Below are 26,891 nucleotides of genomic sequence, written 5' to 3'. Positions count from 1 at the left end.
TTGATTTGCATCTCCCCTATGGCTGAAGATGTTGGACATCTTTCCATGGGCTGATTGGCATATCTTCTTTGGAGACATTTCTATTCAGATCTTTTGCCCACTTTTTATGTAGGTTATTTGTGTTTATATTGTTAAGTTGTAAGAGTGTTTGACATATGCCAGATACAAATCCCTTGTCAGATATATGATTTGCAAATATTTCCTCTTGTTCTATGGCTTATCTTTTCACATTCTTGGTGGTGTCCTTTGAAGCACAAAGGACTTTACTTTTGATGAAATTTGTTTTTTTATCTTGTCACTTGTGCTTTTGGTGTCATATCTAAGAAACCAGAAATCATTGCCTAATCCAATGTCCTGAAATTTTTATTTATTTTATTTTGAGATGGAATCTCACTGTTACCTAGGTTGGAGTGCAGTGGTGCGATCTCGGCTCACTGCAACCTCCGCCTCCTGGGTTAAGCGATTCTCCTGCCTCAGCCTCCCCAGTAGCTGGGATTACAGGTGCGCACCTCTACACTTGGCTAATTTTTGTATTTTCAGTAGAGATGAGGTTTCGCCGTATTGGCCAGGCTGGTCTTGTACTCCTGACCTCAAGTGATCCACCCTCCTCGGCTTCCCAAAATGCTGGGATTACAAGTGTGCACCATCGCGCCCGACCAAGGTCCTGAAAATGTATTCCCATGTTTTTTTTCTAAGACTTGTTTAGTTTTAGCTTTCATATTTAGGTCTATGATCAATTTTTAGGTAATTAATCTATACAGTGTAAAAGAGGGGCTCAACCTCGTTCTTTGGCATGTGGATATCCAGTTGTCTCAGCACTATCTCCTGAAAACAACATTGTTTTCAGAAATCTTGACTGTGAGAAATCAAGTGGCCGTGATTTCTATTTACAGTTTGATTAGTTATTTGCCCTTGGAAAAGCTCTTTACCCTTACTGAGTCTCCGTTTTCCTCATCTGTACATTGGGAGAATAACAAGGATCCTGTGCATCACCGGGTTGCTCTGAGGATCCAGCTAGACAGCACATGCGAAGTACTCAGTAATCCATCTGGCAAGTGGGATGCTCAGAAAACGTCAACTAATGTTATTGTTATTATGGTTGTTGTATTATTATTCATTCCCTGTTGAGGCCAAAGAAAGAATTATTTTCTAACAGCTGTGTCTGCAGCCCTGTGCTAGACAAAGAGGAAACATGATGGAAATCTCCCAGGCCCTGCCTTCAAGGAAATGTGGCTTTGTTAGTGAGCCAAGGCTCAGTTGGAAATGGTCAAGGTACATTCATCTGGAGTCACTGGGGAGCTGGGCCTCAGAGGGTGCACAGACTGGAGGTGGGCAAAGGGAGGATGCTTCTGGTGAAGGCGGGCGCCTATGCCAAGGCCCGGAAACAGGACTGCTTCTGGGGGCTCTGGGACCTGACCCAGAAGCTTCAAGGGTAGTTTCAAGGTGAGCTTGGAAAGGTCAGGCAAGGTCTTGGATGCCAGGCCAGGAGTCTGGACTTGTTTGGGGCAGGGATGTGATTAAAAAAAGAGGACAAGCATTGGGCATGTCACAGAGGCTCGTGCCCCACCTGCCTGCAGACCTGTGAGGTGACACAGTGAGATCAGGGATGTGACAGTTTTTGTCAGTTGCACACACACACAGGATAATTGTTCTAGGAGCAGGAAGAGCTCATTGAAGAATGTGAGCTCCATAGGAACAGGGAGTTTGTTTACCTAGCACAGAAGAGTCCATACTGTGGGGCCTTGTTCAGACGGATTTGGCAAAATGATCTCAGAGCCTCTTGTCACCCATGCCTGGTCCTAGGCTAGAGAAGCCTCCTGGGGGAAGACTTTCTGGACCTTCCAGATGTGGCCGAGGAGACAGAGGACTCAAAGTGTCCCTAACGCAGTGCCAATGGTTATCTTTTGTTGAGTAGCAGCTCGCATGGTGCCGGCTAAGGCTTTGGGGGCTTTGCATTTGTTATCTCTTTAAGTGCTGAAGACAGTGCTGGGAGTTCAGCACAATTCGCCCCACTTTACAGATGAGAAAGTGGAGACCCACGGTTGCAGAAGTGGTCCCTGGCAGAAGTAGGCTTTGAGCCTAGGTCCAGTGGACCCTAAAGCTGTGTCTACTCCAGTGGAGGTAGAGGCTGCAGGCCCACTACAGAGTCCTCTCTCCCTCCAGCCCTGAGATGCCGGACGTGCGGCTGGGCTTCAGCCTGTGCCCAGCAGAGCTGGAGTTTCTGCAGAAGCGGAAGGTGGTGGTGGCCAAGGCCCTGAAGGAGGTGCTGCAGTTGGAGGCGGACCTGCAGGAGGATGAGGTGGGTAATCAGGGGTGTGGCCAGCCTGCGCCCAGCTGGTCCTTCCAGCACCACGCCCTGCCAGCCAACCCAGGCCCTGCCCTGCCCCAGGCACCACCTCCGTGGATGCTTTTACTGCTGAGGTACAGGCGCCCTGGTGAGAGCTGTGCTGGAAGTGATTCTGTTTTATATTCACAAGGGAAAGGGAGAGTGAAATGGAGAGAGAGAGGACAGAGCCCCAGCGGCTCCTGCCAAGCACTAAGAGCCCCCGCGGTGGCTAAAGGGGCCTTGCCCAGGGACAAAATGCCCTCCTCACCCCAGCCAGGAAAACATTTTAAGCTGTACCACCTCCTGCACCCCACACCTCCACCCCAAAGGCCTTAGGTCCTTCTTTCCCCTGTTGTCTCTCCTCTCAAACCTGCACAGGTAGACACCCCCAGAAACAACAGCACTAGGAAGCTGGAGACAAACAACTTGCACTCCAAGGGTCAGCCCCTTCTTCCCGCGGGGGCAGACGCTGGGCCTCTGTCACAGCCCTCTGTTGCGTCCCTTGTGTGGACCAAGGCCCACACTCCCTGGGCGGCAGGCAAGCCCTCCAAGCGCCTGCCTTCTGAGGCTGACCCTAGGTGAGGACAGAGACCTGGCAGGTGCCTGAGGAGGACATAGTGCTTTAGCCAATGGAAGGCTCTTACAGCCCCCACTCAAATGAAAACAGATGGAGTAAGTCTCAAAAAAGAGCACCTTTCTCCCTCCTTTTTTTTTTTTTCTCCTCCTTGAGATAGAGTCTTGCTCTGTCACCCAGGCTGGCATGCAGTGGCACCATCACAGCTCACTGCAGCCTCCACCTCCCAGGCTCAAGCAATCCTCCTACCTCAGCCTCCCAAGTAGCTGGGACTCCAGGAACAAGCCACGACGCTTGGCTAATTTCTGTAATTTTTGTAGAGATGGAGTTTCCCCATGTTGCCCAGGCTGGTCTTAAACTCCTGGGCTTAAGCAATCTGCCCACCTCAGCCCGCCGAAGTGCTAGGATTGCAAGTGTGAGCTACTGTGCCTGGCCCTATCTTTAGGGAAACATTCCAGGGGTCTCTTAAACCTCTGTCGACCCACAGCTGGCAACCCTGCTCCTTCCCACATCACCAGTCCATTGACTCTTGGCCTTGCCATACAGTACGTGCTGAGCAGGCGCCATGTGCCAGGCCTGGTGCCTACATCAGATCCAGCTACAGAAGATGTTGGTTTCTCCCATTGAGGGATCACACATTAGTAGAGTTCTTGAACAAGCTGCCCACTCCCCTTGGACCCCAGTTTTATCACCTGTTAACTGAGGGCCGGACTAACAGTGCTAAGAACTCTGCTAGCCACAGCTTTCTGTGATTTACCAAGCCTGTGTTAGGCTTCCGAGTCCTTCACTGACACCAACCACTGGGTGTGGAGCTGAGGTCTGTTTCTAGACCCACTGCTCTGTGGAAAGGCAGGTGTCAGGTGGCTCAACGCTGCACTCCCTGCCCTCTGTAGCCAGCTCTGCCTCCTCCATTGTTCGAAGCTGCTGTCATTCTGCATCTTCTCCCAAGCTTTGCCTCTGGAGCCTTCCCCAACCACCTGCCTCTGTGTCACCCCAGGTGCCGCTGATAGCCATCATGGCCACTGGGGGTGGAACAAGATCCATGACCGCCATGTATGGCCACCTGCTGGGGCTACAGAAGTTGAACCTCCTGGACTGTGCCAGCTACATCACTGGCCTGTCAGGGGCCACCTGGTAAGGAGACATGAGCCACTGTCTGTGGAGCCCAGAGCAAGCTGCAAACAGGCTGGCCTGGGGTCTCAGGTGAAGCTCCTCCCCGCCGCCCAAAGACAAAGTTACTCCTGAAGCCTGGGAAGTGCCCCAGGTGCACCGGTGTGGCGTTGGGCATGCAGCTTGACCATGCAGTGTGTGTGGCCTTGTATCTGCACAGTGGGGATGACAACAGCTCTAACCTCACGCAGGGGGTGTAAGAGGCTCTCCCGCTACTAAGTATGCCAGAGACGCTGTATGCGCTGGCCTTTCGTGTGTTACTGTTTCCCTGAGGCTGTGGTATGGACCCAGGAACATGACCCCATAGTGCTGGGGACATGCAACGGGCAGGGCCCTGGGGCTGAGCTCCCTCTTGCTGACCCTCTGCTGGTGAGCAGGGCCAGGAGCTGAGCACGGGGTTCCCCCACAGGGAGGCCAGGGTCAGGTCAGCTGCCCCACAGAAGGCACAGTGCCTGTAGCCCACTGTACCTTTAGGGGCCCCCAAAAATAGGTTAATTTCTTTTAAAATCAGGATCATTTCCTAAACAAACTTATAGGTTGAAGAAAATGTTCTAATAAATAATATGAATACATTTGTCTTTATATCACAGAGTCATCAAATATAAATTTTAATTTTTTTATGTGGCCAGGTATGGTGGCTCACATCTGTAATACCAGCACTTTGGGAGGCAGAGGCAGAAGGATTGCCTGAGGCCAGGAGTTCAAGACCAGGCTGGGCCACCTAGGGAGGTCTTGTCTCTAAAAAAATAAAAAAATAAAAAATAAAATAAAAAATAAATCAATGTTTTTCATGGGGCCCATCAAAATCCTCCTGTGGCCCTGGTTCAGCGTGGCCTATCAAGCAGGACCGTGTCCTGTCTGTGACTGGTGGGCCTGTGAGCCCCAAAGTCCCTTGCTGTGCCTTGTATACTGGAGGAGTTCTGGGTAGCCCCCATGTGAGCAAGTGGATATGAATGGGCCTTGGAAAGCCAAGGGCTCCTGTGCCACACACTTCCCCAGGGGGCAGAAGTGCCAGCCCAGGTGGGACAGAAGGAGCTGTTTGCCTCTGGCTAAGCACTGGAGTCACTGCTTCCTATGGCTCATCTTGTCTCTTCCTCACAAAAACTATGAGGGAGGCGCTGTCGTTATTTTTCAGCTGGAGAAACAAAGTAATTTGCTAGGGACGCTCAGTTAACGAGCAGTGGAGTGGAATTTGAACCCAGTCATGGGCCCACATCCTTAACCTCCATGCTAAATGGCTGTCCCAGGTAGCAGGTTAAGAAGGTAACTTGCTTCCAGCAGGCTGAGGGGCACCTGTGTCCTCCTGGACTATTGTGCGATAGACAGAAAGCGGGAGGAACTCAGGCCCAGCCAGCGTGGAATGGGTAGGGCCCCCTGGCCTGGGGAAAACACAAGTCATATTCTTTTAAAAATTCATTTGCAATGGCTTCTGGAAGCTTTTTTAAAGTGTAAAATTAATGGGTGAAGCTTATGGAGAGCAGGATGCTTTTTGTTGAAAAGTCTCCTGACCACCTCCCACCTTCTCAAAAACAAGTCCTGTGAGGGAAGAGGCCCGTTTCCTTAAATGTGAAGCCGCAGACTAGCTCCACTGCCAGGGAGGTCGTTCTTGGGCACAGAATGAAAAGGACCCTTCCCTGTCCTGACATAGAAAAGCTGGATCCAGGCCACAGACAGGCAGACTGAGGCCAGACCCAGGGCTAGCGGGATCACCTCTTTGTGTTGCTCCCCCTGCAACCAACATGTAAGTTAAGAAGAGAAAGGGAAATAAATCCTCAGTCAACATCAGAATTACAGGAATTAACGTGGCAGAGTAGAAAGAGCCAGGACCTGAAATCAGCCGAGGCTGAGTTTAAATGTGGGCTCCAGCATTTATTTTGTGCCACACACTGTTCTAACTACCCCACATCACCTTCGCTCATGTAGTCCACCAGAACTCTATGAAGCAGCTACAATTATTGTAATTCTCCCCATTCCACAGACAGGAAAACTGAAGGGAACGGTGATTAAGTAGCTTGCCCAAGATCACACAGCTAGTGAGCGGCAGAGCCTGGCTTGATCAGAAAGATCTGGATCCAGAATCTTCATCTTAACCACTGTTATGCCTGGTACACAGTGGGCATTCGAGAGCTGGTAGCACTTGTGATTATGAGTAATAATGTTCACCTTCCCCTGCTCCTCGCTGCCTGCCAGGCCTCTGCCTCACCCCTGCTCTCCAGGTTCCCCTCCTGGCAGGTTAGGGTTCCCAGTGGCCTGCCTACCTTCCCTCCTGCCCGGGTCCAGGACTGATCAGACAAGGGCCAGGGCAGCCCTGTCAGCTGTGCCTGTCTCTCTCCAGGACCATGGCTACCTTGTACCAGGACCCTGACTGGTCCTCCAAAAACCTGGAGCCTGCTATCTTTGAGGCCCGGAGACACGTGGTAAAGGACAAGCTACCTTCCCTGTTCCCAGACCAGCTCCTCAAATTCCGGGAGGAACTCCGGCAGCGCAGCCAGGAAGGCTACAGGGTCACCTTTACAGACTTCTGGGGCCTGCTGATAGAGACCTGCCTGGGGGACGAGGTAGGCACTCAGCTTCTCCCCGGCCCCACCCTGCCCTGGCTGATGCCTGGCTCTCTTTCTTCCTCAGGGGAGTCAGGACTTTCACTGCGCACAGGGAGTTAGGTTAGACCTGAGGGAGTATCCTCGGGCTGGAAGACCCATAAGGTGTCGGAATCTACGCCGGAGGAAGGTGGTGGGATTGTCTCCCGTGTGCCCTTTAGAGGACGGCTGAGACCCTCGTGTTGGAGGCAAACCTGCCTGGAGGCATCATGTCCTCTGAGAACCATGCCAAGACACCTGAGAGAGAAAAACGGAGAGGAAGCTGGGGAAGACTGGAAAGCAGTGACGCCGTGAAGCGACTCTTACCCTAGGGGTGGGGAGAGGAAGAAAGGTCAGGTGGCAGCATCCCAGACCACGGCGGGGTCTGCAAGGCCCTTGGAGGGTCCTCCAGCCAAAGCTGGCTGTCACAGGAGTCCCGCGTCTCCCAGAACGGGCCAGCCTCAGTATCCCTGCAGCCACTCAGTCACAGGAAGTGCAGCCTCAGCACAGACTCCGCTGTGGATTTCAGAGCACAGCAGCTGGGGTCCTTAGTCAATAACACTCTCTGCAGTTAGAGGTCTGCGGGGCTCATTCTCGCAGCCACCAATGGGCCCAATGAGGTTCCTTCCTATTCTGAGATCCAATGATCTGACTAATATGTGCCCAAGTAGAGGACCAGCCTGTGTTGGGTGACTGCTGCTGTGAGAACTGTGACCCAACCAGGCTGGTCCTTTTCCTGGACAATTGGCAGAGCAGAGGGATCCCCAAGGGGTGTTGTGATCCTGGACATCAGGGTAGGCTCAGCTGACACCTGTGCCCTTTAGGCTGCACAAGCCGAGATGAACCAACTTTCGCTGTTGCTTGGCCCCAAAGCAGAGCTTCCCACCTAACCTCTATCCAGGCCCATGTTTCTCTGCTCCACTCCAAAGGTGTCTGCAGAGTTCTGAATTCAAATGAGAACTTGCTAGAAAATTATTGCAGCAATTATTTTTTATAATAGTAGGTCTCATCTTCCAGAAAGCCAGACAGTTTGAGCAACTGAGAATGACTGGACCCTCATCTTCAATCTTCCCTCATTCCTTCAATTAAATTACTTGAGTACCTCCTGCATGCCAGGAACTGTGCTGGCAAATGGGGATCCAGAAAGGAATTGGACATGGCTTCCAAGCTGAGGTGCCCGCCACTTCTGATGGATCCCACCCACCCTGCCCCTGTTACAACCCACCACCTAACCTGTCCTCCCTATAAAGCAGAGCAGGCAGAGGCCAAGGGCGTCGGCTTTGGGATTCAGGCAGGATGGGGTTGAAATTCAGGCCCTGCTCTCTACTATTCCTTAAGTGGGAATTACATTAGTAAGTGCTAGTTAACATTTTCAACAATATTGTAACAATCGTGAGTGCCGCATATGATGAGGAGGAAGCACCCAGTCTTCCGACATCAGGAGTCTCAGCATTCTGGCCAGGACAGGAGCCCCTTTCCCGTGGGCCCCCTTGACAAAGAATGTGGACCGGCTCTTCCCTGAGCCTGCAGCTTTACTTCCAGGACAGTCAGCTCTGTGATGCCCAGATCTCTGGGCCCAGTGATGACCCTGTTTGCTTTCAAAGGAGACCCACATGTCATTGGGCATATGCATGTGTTTGCCATTCCATACGGGTTCTGTAGCCTTCACACACTTGGGTGACCGGGATTGGTCACCCAGAAGTCAGCTGCTTGGCCTGGGGTCAGAGCCTGGGCCTCTAAGACCTGGATTCCGCCTCGTCTGCAGTGGCTGACTCACTTTGGGAGGCGGCCTGTGGCCCAGGCTGATCAGCAAGGCTTCCCACTCTGGGGATTAGAGGGACCTCAGCCACTCTAATGCTAGTCCTAAGTCTAGCATTAGACTAGTCCTAAGTCTAGTGCTCAAGTCCTAAGTCTTTTGTTAAAAAAAAAAAAAAGAAAAGAAAAGAAAAGAAAGGGAGGGGAGGGGAGCGGAGGAAGGGAAACTTCTTTTTCACCCAAGTTTTTACCCCTCAATTGAGGGAGCTCAACATGCCAAGCTGGTTGAAAAAGAAAATGGAGCTGCTAAAAATGGAGCTGCTCCAGTTCTAGCAGAGGGAAGATGATGGAGCAGAAGATGGGCAGTGCTAGCCTCTCCCACCCCTTCCTCTTTATCTGCTCACCCCGGAGACCAAGACCCTGGGACTCTGAGGGACTGTCCTAAACTGCGGATCCAGTCCCGGCCCCTGTCTAGTGGTGGGCAGCCCAAGAAGGTGGTTCCTATGCCATGGGTGCCTTTTCAGAGTGATTTGGCTGGTGTCAGCTGGGGCCGGTACAGCGTCCTGGTGAGCTCAGGAGCTAGGAAGTGGCTGCAGGGGTCCAGGTTGTCCTCTCATTCTGCACTGCCTCCCCCACACCCTGGGCTGCTGCTTCTCTTTAACCATTTTGTTTCCTCACAGAGAAATGAATGCAAACTGTCAGATCAGCGTGCTGCTTTGAGCTGTGGCCAGAACCCCCTGCCCATCTACCTCACCATCAATGTCAAGGATGATGTAAGCAACCAGGACTTCAGAGGTAACACCAGTGGCTGGTGATTTACAAGTGTCGGGGGGGTCCCTTCTTGGTGGGCAAAAGCACCCATCACCTCCAGGTCCCTCAATCCCATCCATCTTTGTCAACCCTTACATCCAGACTGTGCACACAGCTGGAGAAATCACCTTTGCCATCCCAATCTGCCCTGCTGCAAGGGTGAGGCCGACAGGCACCGTCTGCAGCTTCCCTAGGCATGTGTTTGATGGGACTGGGGAAGACAAAGGTTGTGAAAGGAAGATATTTCTAAGCTGCCCAGAGGGAGAGACTCGAGAGACCTGCCCTGCTTCAGGGTCAGTTTTTGTCCCATTCAACAGGCTCTGAGGTGCAAATGAGCCATCCCCCTTGCCAAGCTGAGCCTTGCCATGCCAGCAGAAGCCAGCCAAGGGTGCCCCCATGTGTCCTTTGGGGGAACTGCGGTCTCCCTGTCTGAGGCTTCCCAAGGCCGCAGCCAGTGCCTGCAGGCAGGAGGGGGGCCTGGCTGTGTGGACAGCTCCCTGGCCTGAGACTGACCCCCTGTCCTGCTGCTTCATGTGCAGAGTGGTTCGAGTTCTCCCCCTACGAGGTGGGTCTGCAGAAGTATGGGGCCTTCATCCCCTCTGAGCTCTTCGGCTCCGAGTTCTTCATGGGGCGGCTGGTGAAGAGGATCCCAGAGTCTCGAATCTGCTACATGCTAGGTGACTGCCTTAGAATTGGCGGAATGACAGGGGGCTGCTGCCTCAGCGCTGGGCCGCCCTGGGTTGGCCCCTGATTATGTGACACTCGGCACACTTGCCAGCATTGCCTCATCCTAGGAGAGGTCCCAGGTCACTGGGAACCAGAGTTGGTCGGGGACCTCTCCCAATTTCCTGGTCTCCAGCAGTCTCCCTGCTGTCTGCTCAGCACCACACTGGGAATAGCAGACTCAGACGGAAGCTTCTGTAACTCCCATCCACTCCCCATCTGGCTTCAGGCAGCAGCGTGCCTACTTCCAGGGGCCAACCCAGACCTGGGACCCGAGGGTCCAGGGAGACCACAGGGTAAGGGGCAGGGTCACCAGGGAAGCCTGGCCCAGCCTCCCACCCTAAGAGCCTCGGTCCTTCAGGAGCCGGGCCCACCTAATGCAGGACCCACTCAAGTTCTTCCCTTCAGAGTCTTAGCTGTGCCCGTCAAAGGGCTTCTTCAGAAACAGACCCACATTCACAGCCTGAACATGCCCTTATTTAAATTAGTTGTCTGTGCCCTCCCCTTCTGTCTATCCCAAAGCAACCCATCCTGGAAGATCCACTTCAGTCCCATCACTTTTTCCCCCAGAAGCCCCCAGCCCACGGTGGCCTCTCCTTCCCCTGAACACCTATGCCGTTGAGCATGTGGTTTAGAAAACTGTAGTCAAAACACTTGGGCTTGAACTCTGAACTCTGGCTTCTCACTCACTTGCCAGCATTAAATCCCTGCTGGGGCAGTGAGGGGAGGGAAGGGAAGAGCTGAAGGCTGAGACTCTCAGTCACTGTGTTGAGCTGCACGGGGAAGGGGAGAGGGACGGGGAAGTCTGTCCCACCTGCGGAGCAGCCAGGCTTGTGGGGGGCTGGCGGGCAGTGGGGGAATCAAGTATCAGTGTCTGTGGGGTCTGGGGCTGCAGGGTGGAGCTGCTCATGCTAGCCCTGGCTCCCAGGCCTGTGGAGCAGCATCTTCTCCCTGAACCTGCTGGATGCCTGGAACCTGTCACACACCTCAGAAGAATTTTTCCACAGGTGGACAAGGGAGAAAGTGCAGGACATCGGTGGGTGGCCCCCGGCTTTCCCTCATGGCTGGGTGATGGGGGTCCCTTGGCTTTCCCTCATGGCTGGGTGATGGGGGGCCCCCGGCTTTCCCTCATGGCTGGGTGATGGGTAGCGGGGTGTGGATCATGAACCGAGGACGAGGTCCCCTGCCACATGCTTCCGCATCGTCCCCTATGGCCTAAGACACAGGAAGACAGCTGGGGCTACAGTGTCTTCCCTGCCTGGAGGGGAGGGTGACTGTAGGTGAGTGATGCCTGTGCCAAGGCCTGGAGGCAAGGCTCCCAGCACCCAGGAGAAGTGAAGAGAGTAGGATTTATGGCAGTCACAGGTCGCTCTTTGAAACTCCCTGTCCTCTCCAGGACCCTTCTTACCTGTCTCGCTCCCTCTCCCTCTCTACTGCCTCCCCGCTTTCTCCATTGTCTCTCACCTGGGTCCTCCTAACCCCAGTGCCAGGGCCTTGAGAGCCCAGCAAGGAAGGTATGAGCTGCTTTTACAGTGCTCACCCCTGGGTGCCAGGCAACCATGTGGGGGCTTCATGTGGGCAAACTGGGGACCCCACCTCTCATGACCTGCCCTTCATCCCTCCCTCCCCTGCAGAAGACGAGCCGATCCTGCCCGAAATCCCCAAATGTGACGCTAACATCCTGGAGACCACGGTAGTGATCCCAGGGTCATGGCTGTCCAATTCTTTCCGAGAAATCCTTACCCATCGGTCCTTCGTGTCTGAGTTTCACAACTTCCTGTCCGGGCTGCAGCTGCACACCAACTACCTCCAGAATGGCCAGTTCTCTAGGTGGAAAGGTAACCCTTCCTGGCTACTCCTTGAGGCCTGCCTCCATATGGAGGAGGAAGATGTGGATGTCAAGGCTGCCATGGAGAAAGAATAAGCAAACTTCTCTGGCTGTGTTCACTGGGCCAGGCAGCCCTCTCCCCACGGTGTTTTCCACATTTGGTGGTGTTGCCTTGAACACTGTATGGGTCTGGCAGCAGGGAGTGGTGTGGGTACTTAACTCATGGCATCTATACAGAATCTGTACAACAGTCCTAGCAAGTAGAAGTTGGCCCCATGTTATAGACGGGGAAACAGGGGGTCTTCCTTTCTGCAGTTGTGCTCTGGGGGTGCCCTTTAATATGAGTGGTGCCAGGCACAGTGACTCATACCTGTAACCCCAGCACTTTGGGAGGCCAAGGCTGGAGAATCTCTTGAGTCCAGGAGTTTGAGACCAGCTTGGGCAATGTGGTGAGACCCCATCTCTTAAAAAGAAATTGTTTTTAATTAGCTGGGCATGGTGATGAGCACCTGTAGTCCCAGCTACGTGGGCGCTGAGACGGAAGGATCATTTGCGCCCAGGAGGTCAAGGCTGCAATGAACCATGATCACGCCTGTGCACTCCAGCCTGGGCAATACAGCAAGACCCTGTCTCAAAAAAAAAAATAAATAAAGATACAGTGAGTGGTGCCCCCTTGGAACTGGGCAGGATGGCCCAGCTCAGGAACCCAAGTGGTAAGCAGCAGAGCCAGGCCTTGAACTGTGGTCCTGAAGCATCAGCTCAGTGCTGCCTCCTCTGCTGCTGAGGCTCTAAGACATTGACCTTCACCTTCTTCAGTATTTTAATTGGCCATGGCCTGCAAATGGCTGCTTGAGCCTGACCTGTTAAGCCTCATCCTCACCATCTGGGGCCAATGCGACAGCTAGCTGACTCAGGGCCCAGGGTTTACACTATTTGTGGGTGGTCTTAAGCCCCTCATACTCCACAAGTATGAACATCCCATAAAAGACTAGCTAAAAGCCCAAGATAGCGCTATTCTTCCTCAGCCCACCCAGAGGGCACTGGAACTGAGTGGGCATCCTGGTCAGGCTGAGGCGAAGGACGCTCCAGACAGGGCGCTCCGTCCCCCCAGGTGCCTCTGTCCATTGGCTGAGGTCAGGGCACCAGGTGTGTCGGTAACGGGAAGGCTTGGCTTTCAGACACAGTGCTGGATGGTTTCCCAAACCAGCTGACCGAGTCCGCAAACCACCTGTGCCTGCTGGACACTGCGTTCTTTGTCAACTCCAGCTACCCGCCCCTCCTCAGGCCAGAGCGAAAAGTCGACCTCATCATCCACCTCAACTACTGTGCTGGGTCCCAGACAAAGGCAAGTGTGCAGCCTCCATCCTGAGCACGGGCTGCAGCCTCTCCTGAGATGGGCCCCGCCGTCAGCGGCCTCACTCGCTGTGAGCTGGGAAGAGGCACGCTCTCGACAACCCCCAGACAGCATCAGAGAAATCCAAGCACCAGTCATGATGGGCAGCCAGACACCCAGACCTCATGGGTAGCCAGCCGGCTGTCACACACCGCGGGGCCCACGTTGACTTAGCAAATTCGAATTTTACTCTTGCCTTGGAGCATTTGCCATATTTGGCAATTCTTCAGCTACAGAAAATGAGTTCTTAAAAATAACCTTAGTAGAGCCCATTCCATTCAAGAGCTTGGAATATCCTATTTTCAAAATGATCACACTCTCCCCTCCCCCAGGGTATATGACCCTCCATGAATTACACTCAAGTGCTCTCAGGTGGGACGGAACAGTGTGGCGGGGAGAGGAGGGCACTGGTCAGGACCAGAGGTTTTTATTTATTTTTACTTACTTTGGAAAGTTCTATGTGTATACAGTCCTACCCTGAAGCCAGGGGAAGGAACGTGTAGACAGACCAACAGGACAACAGTGGAAACAATCTAAGTTTGTAAATGGGTAACAGTGCAGTTTCCTACGTGTGATCTCTTTTGGCCCTTACACCAGCTCTCGGAGGGAGATGGCACAACTGCTATCATTTCTCATGTTATGGATGAGGAAACCGAGGCACAGAGAGACTTGCTTAAGATCGCACAGCTAGTGAGCAGAGGAACGAGGGGCAGAACTGAGGGGTTCTGACACTCTAGGGCAGTACTCTTCCTGCGACATCATGCTTTCAGAGATGCCCTTGCAGAGTCTTTTCTAGCCCTGTACTACTGTCAGCTCCAAAGCCCATGCACATCCCACAGGGGCCTGGGTAGCTCTGGCTGTGTATGGCCTGGTTCCAGTTGCCCTTCCAGGCGACACACCACATCCACCCAAGTCTGTGTTTGCATGGGAACACCATCGAAAGGGCTTCTGTCCATTTTACTTGGGGAAGCAGCTTGCAGCTGGAGGCGCGTCAACCTACTACCTCGGGCCTTTTGTCCTGACCTGGCTTTAGTCTCAAAATACCACACACTGGCAAAGCAGCTGGGGAACTGAGTTGTGAGCTGGGGCAATCAGGAAGCTGGGGCTAAGAACTCTGTGCTGCTTCTCTACTCCCACTCCTCCTAATGCTCAAACACACCCTCTGTGCTATTCCAGCCCCTGAAACAAACTTGTGAGTACTGCACTGTGCAGAACATCCCCTTCCCCAAATACGAGCTGCCAGATGAGAATGAAAATCTCAAGGAATGCTACCTGATGGAGAACCCCCAGGAACCCGATGCCCCCATCGTGACTTTCTTCCCACTCATCAATGACACTTTCCAAAAATACAAGGCACCAGGTGAGCTGCCTCTGCACTCAGTTCCCAGCACCCACTGCCCTTGGCCCGGGAGTGCCTTTAGATCTGTAGAGTCTGCTAAGAGCACTAACGGGGAAGCTTGGCTCAGCTCCAGCCTGAGTCAACTTTGGCTTTCACAAAGAAGGGCCCCTCCCGTTCCCTCACCCCCATGGGCTGGTAATGTCATCCCCTATTCTTTCAGTCATTCTACATTTTCTGACATTCAGCCATGTGCCCAGTACTGTGCTTGGTGCTAGGGCAATCCTCCAATGGGCAAGCCCGTACCCTGCCCTGAGGAGCTTGCTGGTGTGCAGGTGTGTGTGGAGGGTGTGCGTGTGTACACATTTTCATGCAGGTGTGTGTGTCCGTGAGTGCAGGTTGGTGGGCCTTGGGGAGAGATGTGGCAACAAGTCATTCCAACCTAACACGACAAAGTCTATAACAAGTTCTCCTGCTGCCCGCAGGTGTAGAGCGAAGCCCTGAGGAGCTGGAGCAGGGCCAGGTGGACATTTATGGTCCCAAAACTCCGTATGCCACCAAGGAGCTGACGTACACAGAGGCCACCTTCGACAAGCTGGTGAAACTCTCAGAGTACAACATCCTGAATAATAAGGACACTCTCCTCCAGGCTCTGCAGCTTGCAGTGGAGAAGAAGAAGCGCCTGAAGGGCCAGTGTCCCTCCTAGGCCCCAGGGAGTCTCCCCTATTCTGTGTCAGCTTCTACCGTCAGAGGCACAGGACCCATCAGGGCTGACCAGGTTACTACGCAGCCAGCTCTGCTCTCTGGCAATGGGTGTGAACAGGTTGGCCTGGACTTTCTAATGAAAAATAAAAATGTTTAAAAGTTAAGAAAGTCACAGAGAGAGAGAGAGAGAGAGAGAGAGAGAGAGAGAGAAGCCCTGTTGGGGTTTTATACCCACTAGAGTTTCTCTAGGTGTTTCCCTATAGAGAAGGTGGTCTCATAGCCACAGGCTCCTACACGTCTGTGGAGAGGAAAAGCCTGAGGAAGAGGCTGGGCCCCCAGAAACCTCGACTCAGAGGCAGAGCCCAGGGCCGGCAGCCCTCCTCTCTTTGCCCCCCACCTCATGTGGCAGGCCTAGAGAAATGCACAGGAGGACCTGAGAGCACTCTGCATTTCCCTGGAAAAACACTCTAAAATTTAAGGCGGTTCTAGTCTTGTGATTTTTGGTTTTTTTTAGACAGAGTCTCACTCTGTTGCCCAGGCTGGAGTGCAATGGCACCATCTTGGCTCACTGTGCAACCTCTGCCTCCTGGGTTCAAGCAATTCTCCTGCCTCAGCCTCCCAAGTAGCCAGGATTACAAGCACCTGCCACCACATCCAGCTAATTTTTTGTATTTTTAGTAGAGACAGGGTTTTGCCATGTTGGCCAGGCTGGTCTCGAACTCCTGACCTCAGGTGATTCACCCGCCTCGGCCTCCCAAACTGCTGGGATTACAGGCATGAGCCACCGCGCCTGGCCCTAGTCTCATTATTTTTATAGGCAATTATATTTCGTGATTTTTATTTTTATGAATCGGGGTATTAATAGGAAACATGAAGGTAGAAGATCTGGATGGAGCCCTAGAGATAAACCAGTCTCTGCCACAACAAACCCAAATAGGTGGCCGGTTTCAGTGGCTCTCTCCAGCTACTCAGAGCTCCAGGGCTGGTAATCCATGTGATCATGACCAGGCAGCCATACCCAAGCCTCCACCTCCAAAGAAATGCCAGGCAAAGCCCAAGTCTACAGTCCAGGTTCACCAAATGAGGATCTGGGATGTTCAGCAAGGTCAGGCAGGCTGCAGGTAAATGAGGCTGGGTGCCAGGCAGGCGATGCATCCAGCACTGCCCACTCCAGCTGTCGGTGCTCACTGACGACCCTGCTCCAAGACTGTCTCTCAGCCTCTTACCGCCCATCTCTCTGGCTGCCAGACAGGATTACTTATTTCTAAATGTAATTCCCTTTATCTGTCATGTCAACACCATGGCCAGTGCATTCAACCTTGGAGAGTCACCCAGGGAGACTGAAACTAGGAAGCATTAGTCAAAAAGGACTGGGTTAGTCCTCAGAGGAAGAAGCCCATCCTTGAAGATTGCTTCCTAATGAATCTCTGGGAAAACAGTGGGACACAGAGAAGCCCAAAGTCAGCAGGTCTCCCTTCAGACTGGGAACGTAACCAGGGAAATGCATAACAGGAGCCATGGACAGGCCCAGGCTGATAGAAGGTGAAAGCAGAAAGGCAGAAAGACAGGAGGTCTGCAGGAAGCCCAGCAACCCTGGAAGGTAGAGTCCCCTTTCTGGGCCACCACGCTCCCTAAGCAGTCTTTGGGTTATGAGGAAACCAGTGGTGTCAGGTACCAAAAGTTTAGAAAAATTGGCCTCCGATGTACATCCTTGCTACTCAAAGTGCAGTGGGGAGCTGGTGGAAATGTGGAAGCTCAGACCTCAGCCCAGCTATACTAAATCAGAAGCTGTGTTTTCAGGAGATTCCCACCCCCATGCCCCCCGTGATTCCTATGTGTATTAAAGTTTGAGAGGCATGGATTTATGCCACTCCCTCCCATGAGCTTGGAAAGTATGAATCAGTGCTCCCTTGAGCCACTGATAAACTGAGCTCTGGACCTGCAAAACTGGTCCCCACCCAGGAAATGCTAACCTGGGACACCAGCCCTCCCCTCCACCAGAGCAACTGGCTGCCTCCACTGTGACATCTTTTCTTTCTGACTGCAACAGACTCTCCTTCAAGTACCAAAGAGTGAGCCAAGCAACAGACTGGACTTGTTTATTGTAAGCTGAAGGCAGCCACGCCTTGGATTCATCAAAAGTTTGTGAAATGAGGTTCATAAAATCATCATATTATTTGTGCATGGAATAAAATGGCCACATGGGTGAATGCTGCTGACTCATCTGCTTTCATTATCTGATGCTGCAAAATATGTATAACCCTGCCCTCATCCCTCCAGGCTTCCTCCTCTCCACTCCTGGGGGAGTGAGTAGGCCATTTCCATCCCATCCCACCTCTTCTCACGCAGCTTTGTTTCCTACTGCAAGGTTCTCCTCTTGTGGTGAGGTGCTCCTCCATTTTCATGAAGCCATGTCATCAACTAGTGGGGCACCAGCTCGTACAGATCCATCCTGTTCCAAGCTCAGGTATATTTCAGGAAACATTGCTTGAGAGGAAGCAGAGGCAATGAACACCAACAATGCACCTATTTTGTGCACAGCAAGCTGTAAACAGTCTCTGCTTTCCAAGAACTTACATTCTGGTTCGGGAGAAAACCATGAAAAGATTGTTATGCATACATGAGAAGTTAAATGATGAGTTGGCTACAGAAAAGACTAAAGTGTCATCAACTCTGACAGGGCAAGCACACGGTGACCCGCAGAAGTCAGGGGAGGCTTCCTCCCCGGTTCCCTGCTCTCTGCCTATGATGAAGATGATGAAATTGACAAAATAAGTGAAACCCCTCCCTCCTTGTCTCCACTCTTCCTTCCCAAAAGAGCAGCCAGTACCCTACCCGCTCCCACATGCCAGTTACCCTGTCTCTGCTGCCTCCCCACGAAAACACTTCTCCCCAAGGTCACCAATGGCCTCCTCATTGCCAGATGCACTGAGCCAAACCCACCAGTCCTGTACAGTCCTTATCTGACTTGATTGTTCTCAGTGTTTGCACCGCAGACCACTCCCTCCTTCTGGAAACCTTCCCTTCCCAGGACTTCCTTGCCAAAGGAGTTCAATTCAGTTCAGCTTGCAAATAACTACTGCCTGCCCATTACATGCCAGTGACTGTTGTAGGCACTGGGGCCATAAGAAGAATTAACAATTGATCCCAAACTTTAAGGAGGTTCCTTCTGGTCCCATGTGGGAGGCCCACATGTAAAACAGAGCCCTTGTGATATGAAGAGAAAGCTGCATGTTAGCTGTGTCCAGAAGAGGCATAGGAAGGGCTCCCAACCCAGCCACAGAGGGCAAGAGGTCAGGTTCACTGAACACCTTCTGTCTCGGGTTTCTCCCCCTGGAAAGGTGGGAGCCCCTCCTCTGGTCTCTCTTTTAACTGCTGCCATTCCTCGAGGCTCCTTAGCTCTTTCCTCTTCTCACTCCGTACTCCCCTTAAGCACCTCATTTATACCCAGGACTTCAACTACTGCTTCTAATTTGAAAATTCTTAAGCTTTTAGCTTTAGCCAAGCCAATCTCTCGAGTTCCCCATGAATTCTAATTCTGTGCCTATTCGCAATGCTTTTGTCATATAACCTGAGGATCTAAAATTACAGTGGCTTAAACAAGAGAGAAAGTTATTTCTGTATTATCAGAGACCAAAGCTCCTTTCTGCTCTCTTCTGTCATCCTCAAGATTACCATCTGGTCCAATATTGCTGCTGGAGCCCCACCCATCATGTCCACATTCCAGGTAGCAGGAAGGATAAAGGAATCTGCGTTCTTGCTGACTATAAAGTGACCAAACTCGTCCTGGACTGCCTATTTCTGGACTTCTTCTCTGTGAAAAAGAACTAAGCTTTTATCTTAAGATAGTAAGAATTACCAGCTGTTCCAGTTTTCTACTGCTAAGCATCAAAAGCCCTCAACGAATAATGACATAAAATAACCACCATTTTATTATGCTCACAGATTCTGTGGGTCAGGAATTTGAAAAAGGCATAACTGCTCCATGTTTGGGGCCACAGCTCAGACGATCTGAACTGCTGGGGAGGACTCGAATGTTGGGATCTGGGAACAGCCTAGGCTGAAGGGCCCACGTCCAGTGACTCTTTCACTCATGTGTCTGGTGCCTGGGCTGGGAAGTCTGAGAAAAATGAAAGGCAGTCCCAGCTAGGAGTGTCAATCAGAGCACCTTGGTGACCCCAGCATGATGGACTCAGGATGGTCAGTCTTCTTAAATGGCACGCAGGGTTCCAAGAGTGTCTGTTACAGTGGCAGCAGCGTGGCCCATTATGACTTAGCCTCAGAAGTTACGTAGCTCCACTTCCATGGAAATCTACTGGTAGAAGTAGTCACAAGTCAGTCCAGATTCAAGGGGAGGGGACAATGAGCCCATCTCTGGTTGGAGGGCATGTCAAGAACTATGCAGCCATATTTTAAATTCCAGCTACAATATCTGAATCCTTAATATTGACCTTCCCCCTTGTCCACTGAGCACACGTCACATTTTAGGTTCTTTTGTGGCAGACTCCATTTCTGGTAACACATTGATTATTGGTTAGGAATTGCATGTTTATTTCTGAAAAATGGTGGCTTAAACACACTCAGGTAAAAGACATCCACAGGAAGACAGTTCAAGGCATTTCTGCAATTCATCAGGGACCCTGCTTCTTCTGGCCCTTTGCTTTATTCACCCTTATGTGGTCCTTGGCCTCATGGGCCAGGGTGAGCCCTGGAGCTCCAGCAATCACACCCATATTCCAGGCCACCAGAAGGAAGAAGAAAAAAGATTGAACTCCTTTTTTTTTTTTGAACCGGAGTCTTGCTCTGCCGCCCAGGCTGGAGTGCAGTGGCGCCATCTCGGCTCACTGCAAGCTCCGCCTCCCGGGTTCACGACATTCTCCCGCCTCAGCCTCCCGTGTAGCTGGGACTACAGGTGCCCGCCACCATGCCCGGCTAATTTTTTTTGTATTTTTAGTAGAGATGGGATTTCACCATGTTAGCCAGGATGGTCTTGATCTCCTGACCTTGTGATCCCCCCGCCTCGGCCTCCCAAAGTGCTGGGATTACAGACACCGTGTAATCCCACCACGCCCGGCCTGAACTCCTTCTTAAAGGGACTTCCTGGAAGTCCCACACATCCTGCAGCTAACATATCACCAACCACACTTGGTCTCATCATCACACTTAACTGCAGAGAGGCTGCAGTTTAGAAGTTGTATGTTTAGAAGTTTTTGTTTTTTGCATGGGTGGCAACATGCCCATCTAAAAATCAGAGTTCTGCTGTGAAAGGACAATTTACCAGACTTCCTGCAAGTACCTCCTAGCCATCTCCACCTGTGTGTCCTATAAGCCCCTCCTCTGGGTGGTGGCAGTGACCTGGGGAAGTGGCCACAGAGAAGGGCCATCAGCATGTAAGAGCACCAGGCCACAGCACCACTTCTGGTCTCAGCATGGGAATCCCAGGCCTTTAACCACTCTGCAATCCAGTTTTCGGAGTAAAACACTGGACTTGATCACCATTTAAAGCCAACCACTGAACGTGATCTAGAGCAAATCTTCTGACCATTATTACCAGCTTCCTAATTTCAAGCACGCATCCAATACAATAGATTTCCAAACAACTAATGGCATTCTCTTGTAGAACTACCTGTGATAGGATTTAACCTGAAAAACAACTGGATTCAGATGAAAGAATGACTGCAATTGGGACTGTTTAGTCTGAAGAAAGAAAACCAAAAAGGGTAGCATGATTTGCAAACAGATGCCACATGACTATGGTGGGGAGGATCCGCCACCGTCCGGCTTCACTGAGGGAAGAGCAAGCACAAGAAAGCTGCCGCTGCCCCATGAATATGCACACCTACTCTGTGCCCACAAAAACAATAAAATAAATTTAAAAAGCTGCCGCTGCCCCATGAATATGCAAACCTACTATGTGCCCACAAAAACAATAAAATAAAAAGCTGCTGCCACCCCACGAATATGCACACCTACTATGTGCCCACAAAAACAATAAAGAAACCTGACACTGCCCCATGAATATACACACCCACTATGTGCCCACAAAAATAAATAAGAAAGCTGCCGCTACCCCATGAATGTACACACCTACTATGTGCCTACAAAAATCATAAATAAACAAGAAAGCTGCAGCTGCATGAAGGCAAGCAGGGAGCAAAGCAAGATGGGACCAGTGCTCTGGGCCAGGTGCTTTTAAGACTTTCTCTTTTTTTTTTTTTTTCTTTTTTAAGATTAAAGACAGTACATTTTTTATTTCCTGATAATTTTTTCTGCTTTTATAACAGGAACATGATTACTATGTAACATTTGAAAAATGCTACAGCTTATAAAGAGGAAACTAAGATCATTTACCAGTCCAAAACTCAGACATCATTATTATTTGGGGCTTTTTCCTTCCCATCTTTTTCTTGGATACTTTAAACTTCTTTAAATAAAAGTATAAAAATCTAGTACGTCCACTTTATTTATTTTTTATTTTATTTTATTTTTTTTGAGACAGAGTCTCGCTCTGTCGCCCAGGCTGGAGTGCAGTGGCCGGATCTCAGCTCACTGCAAGCTCCGCCTCCCGGGTTCATGCCATTCTCCTGCCTCAGCCTCCCGAGTAGCTGGGACTACAGGCGCCCGCCACCGCGCCCGGCTAATTTTTTGTATTTTTAGTAGAGACGGGGTTTCACCGTGGTCTCGATCTCCTGACCTTGTGATCCGCCCACCTCAGCCTCCCAAAGTGCTGGGATTACAGGCGTGAGCCACCGCACCCGGCCTGTACGTCCACTTTAAAAGAAGTGTGGTAAAAAATACGCACACAATTTACCATTTTAATAATTGTAAGTGTATAGTTCAGCAGTGTTAGGCATATTCACACTGTTGTGCAACAGATCTCCATAACTTTTTCATCTGGCAGAACTAAAACTCTATACCCATTGAACAACTCCCCATTCCCCTCCTTCCAGCCCCTGATAACCACCATTCTACTTTCCGCTTCTATGAATTTGAGTACTTTAGAAACCTCATATGAGTGGAAGCATACAGCATTTGGCTGTTTGTGACTGGCTTATTTCACTTAGCATAATGTCCTCAAGGTTCATCCGTGTTCCAGGGTGTAGCATGTACCAGAATTTACCTCTGTTTTAAGGCTGAATAATATTCCTCTGTGTGCATGTGTGTATGTGGGAGTTACATTTCGTTTATCCACTCATCCATCAATGGACACTGGCTTGCTTCCACCTCTTGGCTATTATGAATGATGCTGCTGTGAACATGCGTAGACAAATACCTCTTTGAGAGCCTCCTTTTCTTTTAGATATATACCCAAATTGGGGATTGGTAAATCATATGGTATTTTTTGTTTTGCTTTGTTTGAGACAGTCTTGCTCTGTCACCCAGGCTGGAGTGCAGTAGCACAATCTCGGCTCACTGCAACCTCTACCTACCTCCCAGGCTGAAGTAGTTCTCCTACCTCAGACTCCTGAGTAGCTGGGATTACAGGCACCCGCCACCACGCCCGGCTAATTTTTGTATTTTTAGTAGAGATGGGGGTTTGTCATGTTGGCCAGGCTGGTCTTGAATTCCTAACCTCAAGGGATCTGCCTGCCTCATCCTTCCAAAGTGCTGGGATTACAGGCATGAGCCACTGCACCCGGCCAGTAGTTCTATTTTTAAATTGTTGCAGAACCTCCATATTGTTTTCCATAGCAGCTGCATGTACATTCACTTTTGTAATCTAGCCTTTCTCCACTTAAAAATATATTCTGAGCATTTTTGCACGTCATTAATTTTAAACCACATAGGAATCCATAATTTGCTTAACTAATCCTCCATGATGATAGATAGCTCCATGCTGACAAACATCCTCTTAGATAAAAATTTACATTCATCATTTCCTCAGTATAAATACCCTCAGGATAAATTTCCTCAAGATAAAAATTCCTGAGTCAAAAAGTATGACCATATTTAACAACTAATCAAGGTGTAATCAACATACAATCAACTGCATGTATTTAAAGTTCATTTATCCCTGAGTCCAGGACCCCTGGAGATACCAAAACCATGGATGCTCAAGTTCCTTATATAAAATGGTATTGTACTTGCATATAGCCTAAGCACATCCTCCACATACTTTGTTTCAAACTTAAAACGCCATCCATCATGAACCTATATACTTTAAATCCTACCTAGATTACTTATTATTAATGTAGATGATAAGAAAATAGTTGTTATACTGTATTGCTTAGGGAATAATGAAAAGGAAAACAGGTCTGTATGTGTTCAGTACAGATGCAACCATCCATTTTTTCCCCAAATATTTTCCATCTGTGGTTGGTTGAATCCATGGATACAGAACACACAGATATGGAGGATCCAACGTACATAATTTGATGAGTTTTTACATATGTATGCAATGGTGAAACCATCACCATAATCAAGGTAATGAATAAACCCTTCAGCCCCAAAACCTTCTAGTGCCTTTTGCAATCCTTCTCCCTGCTCCTCCCCAGCTGGGTCATGTGGTAAGTGTATGTTCCACTTTTTAAGGAACTGCCACAGTGTTTTCCAAAGTGGTTGTACCATTGTACATTCTGACCAACAATGTGTAAGAGTTCCAGTTGCTCCACATCCTCATCAAGATTGGCATGATCAGTCTTCCTAATTTTAGACATTCTAATAGGTATGTAGTAGTATCTTGCTGTGGTTTTAATTCACATTCTCCTAATGACCAACATTGTTGAACATTTCTTCATGTAATTATTTGCCATCCATACATCTTCTTTTGTAAAATATCTGTTTAGATCTTTTTTCCATTTTTTAAAATTGGGTTTTTTACTATTAAGTTTTAAGAAGCTTTTAAGTATTCTGGATACAAGTCCTTTATCAGATATGTGATTTGCAAGTATATTCGGTACCTTGTCTTGTCTTTTCATTCTCTTCACAGTACTTTCAAAGGTCAGAAGTTCTCAAGTTTGATGAAATCCAATTTACCAACTTTTTTTTTCCTTTAAGGATTGTGCTTTTGGTGTCATCTAAGAAATCTTTCCCTAACCCAAGGCCACAACAACTTTCTCCCATGTTTTCTTCTAGAAGTTTTATAATTTTAAGCGTTACATTTAGTTCTACATTTATATTAGTTTTATATCTAGTTCCATCTTGAGTTAATTTAATGATGTGTCAATTTAGGTTAGGTTTATTGATTGTAATGAATGTGCAGTTGGTGCAGGATGTTGACAGTAGAGGAGGCTGTGTGTCAGGCAGGGTGGGGGTATATGGGAACTCTCTGTACTTGATGCTCCATTTTGCTGTGAACCTAAAACTGATCTGAAATTCACAAGTCATTATCACTTACATTCATTCTTGGTGTACATTCTGTGGGTTTTGACAAATATCTAGTGACATGTATCCATCATTATAGTACCAAAGTAGAGCCACTGCCATAAAAATCCTCTGTTCTGTGACTATTCATTCCTTCCTCCTCCCTAGCACGTAGAAACTACTGACCTTTTTACTTTCTCCATAATTTTGCCTTCTCCAGAATGTCATAAAGATGAAATTGTACAGTACATAGCCTTTTCGGATTGACTTCTTTCACTTAGTAATAGGCATTTAAGTTTCCTCTGTGCCTTTTTATGACTTGATAGCTCATTTCTTTTTAGTGCTAAATAATATTCCATTGTCTGGATGTACCACGGATTATACTTTCACTTACTGAAGGACATGTTAGTTGCTTCCAATTTTTGGCACTCATGAATAAAGTTGCGATAAACATCCATGTGCAGGCTTTTCTGTGGATGTAAGTTTTCAACTCATTTGGGTAAATACTAAGGAGCTGATTTCTGCATCATATGGTAAGATTGTATTTATATCGGTTTGTTTTTATGTATTGTAAAAAAATATATTGAAGCTTTTACTTTTGTTGTCAAATATGTCAGCCTTTTCTCTCATAATATCTGTCCTTAGTGTTGATTAGAAAGGCGTTTCCACCCCAAAATTGTATAAATCTCTTGTACCTTCTTCTGGTAGTGCAGCGGGTTTCATTTTATTTTTACATTTCAGTCTTTGTTTTATTTTGACACAAGGCAGATGTCTAACTTTATTTTCCCTTGGCTTTCTTTTCACTTCCCTAGTTACATACAATTCCCTCCAACTATGTGACCCACACAACAATCCCAAAGGAGTTTCCATTTTGCTCATAAGGAAACTAAGGCAGAGAAGTAAGTCATCACATTTAAAGTCACGCAGCCATTAATTTACATAGTCAAGATTCAAACCCAGATCTTTTGATGCAAAGTCCTGTTCTCAAAGTATGATCCATAGATGGGTAGCATTGGCTATACCCAAGAGCCTGTTAGAAATGTGGAGTCATGGGCCCCATCCCATACCTACTGAATCAGAATCCGCATTTCTGTTAGGTTGGAGAAGCACTGCAGTGTGTACTGTTTCCCCAGACTTAGACCACATCAGAGTCACCTAGGACATCTGTTGAGCTCCATCTCTCCTCAATATTTTAACTCAGTAGGTCTGGACTGAGGACCAGGAATCTGCATTTTAACAAGCATCCCAGGTCATGTATGTATATATGCAGGTGGCCCCATGGATCACACCTGAGAAATGCTCTAAAACAACTGAGAAATATTCCTAAGCTACAATTGAGGACACAAAAGGTGATTATTTCCCCCAATCTCAACTTAGATAAGTGAGTGTCCTTTTAACCTAGAAAAGAAACAGCGAGGCCGGGCGTGGTGGCTCACACCTGTAATCCCAACACTTTGGGAGGCCGAGGTGGGCAGATCACCCCAGGTCAGGAGTTCAAGACCAGCCTTACCAATATGGTGAAACCCTATCTCTACTAAAAATACAAAAATTAGCTGGGCATAGTGGTGAGCGCCTGTAGTCCCAGCTACTCAGGAGGCTGAGACAGGAAAACTGCTTGAACCCAGGAAGTGGAGGTTGCAGTGAGCCAAGATCGTGCCCCTGCACTCCAGCCTGGGCGCCAGAGCAAGACTCCATCTCAGAAAAACAAAAACAAAAAACAACAACGACAACAACAAAAAAAAACAGCTAGGAGGTGACAATAACTCACATGTCAATATGTGGAAATAAAGTTGTAATAATGAGGATAATGTAATAATGAGAGTAATGACTAAATTTTCGGCTTTACAGAAAATCAAATAATGAAAACTAAGAAGAGGCCTTTACTTGATCCAGAATTTAGTGAGGGCAACGTGGAGAAGTAGAAGACACAGCTACTCAAATAGATTCCAGTCCACTTCCCCTCCTTAAGATTGTGTCAATTATGCCCGTGAGCCTGGGTCTCTTGGCCTGTAAAATGGACTCATAGCGACCCGCCCCCGGGAAGACAGAACCTGCCTGTCCACTTTCTGAACTTTTCATCCCCAGTATCGACGTCCAGAGGCCTGAATGAGTAAACGTTCCAGGAGATGGAGCAGCCACCGGAGGCTCGCTTTGGGCAGCTCAGATTTACCCGGAAGCCGATGCCACCTGGCCAGAGGTGGGGCTCCGGCGACCAGAAGGGGGCCCTGGGTATGACCGGTCAGTGCCACCCGGCCGGGGAGACACCATCTCCCCGCCCAGTCCTCCAGACTGACTCCGTCATCAATAATTCATTAAGAACCTCCTCTCCATTGGCTGACGCCTTCAGCCCTCCCTGGCAGAGATCCAATCAGGAAGGACCTGAGAGAGCTCT

The 26,891-nt window shown here is 49.5% G+C and overlaps 1 protein-coding gene and 1 long non-coding RNA gene across 3 annotated transcripts in view; one reads left to right on the top strand and one right to left on the bottom strand.

Moving 5' to 3' along the window:
• Positions 1–16,555, top strand: part of PLA2G4E (phospholipase A2 group IVE) — a 62,954-nt gene extending 46,399 nt beyond the window's left edge. For both annotated transcript variants that reach the window (XM_008016926.3, XM_073012075.1), the window contains exons 11-20: positions 2,164–2,299; positions 3,898–4,034; positions 6,406–6,628; positions 9,082–9,196; positions 9,751–9,888; positions 10,863–10,970; positions 11,569–11,772; positions 12,941–13,107; positions 14,332–14,515; positions 14,977–16,555. In XM_008016926.3, coding sequence (XP_008015117.3) covers positions 2,164–2,299; positions 3,898–4,034; positions 6,406–6,628; positions 9,082–9,196; positions 9,751–9,888; positions 10,863–10,970; positions 11,569–11,772; positions 12,941–13,107; positions 14,332–14,515; positions 14,977–15,197 — 1,633 coding nt within the window. In that variant the 3' untranslated portion in view covers positions 15,198–16,555. The remainder of the gene's footprint in view (positions 1–2,163; positions 2,300–3,897; positions 4,035–6,405; positions 6,629–9,081; positions 9,197–9,750; positions 9,889–10,862; positions 10,971–11,568; positions 11,773–12,940; positions 13,108–14,331; positions 14,516–14,976) is intronic.
• LOC140710449 (uncharacterized) lies at positions 351–26,840 on the bottom strand. The gene is made up of 4 exons (XR_012091468.1): positions 26,555–26,840; positions 25,571–25,725; positions 17,532–17,683; positions 351–2,284 (listed from the first exon to the last, which is right to left on the bottom strand). It is a non-coding gene; the product is annotated as an uncharacterized lncRNA (long non-coding RNA).
• Positions 26,841–26,891: the final 51 nt, after the last annotated feature.

This window comes from Chlorocebus sabaeus, chromosome 26 (genome assembly GCF_047675955.1).
Source record: "Chlorocebus sabaeus isolate Y175 chromosome 26, mChlSab1.0.hap1, whole genome shotgun sequence".
In the NCBI taxonomy this organism is placed as follows: Eukaryota; Metazoa; Chordata; class Mammalia; order Primates; family Cercopithecidae; genus Chlorocebus; species Chlorocebus sabaeus.
Note: the sequence above shows the minus strand (reverse complement) of the source record. Positions and strands in the feature narration are given on the sequence as shown.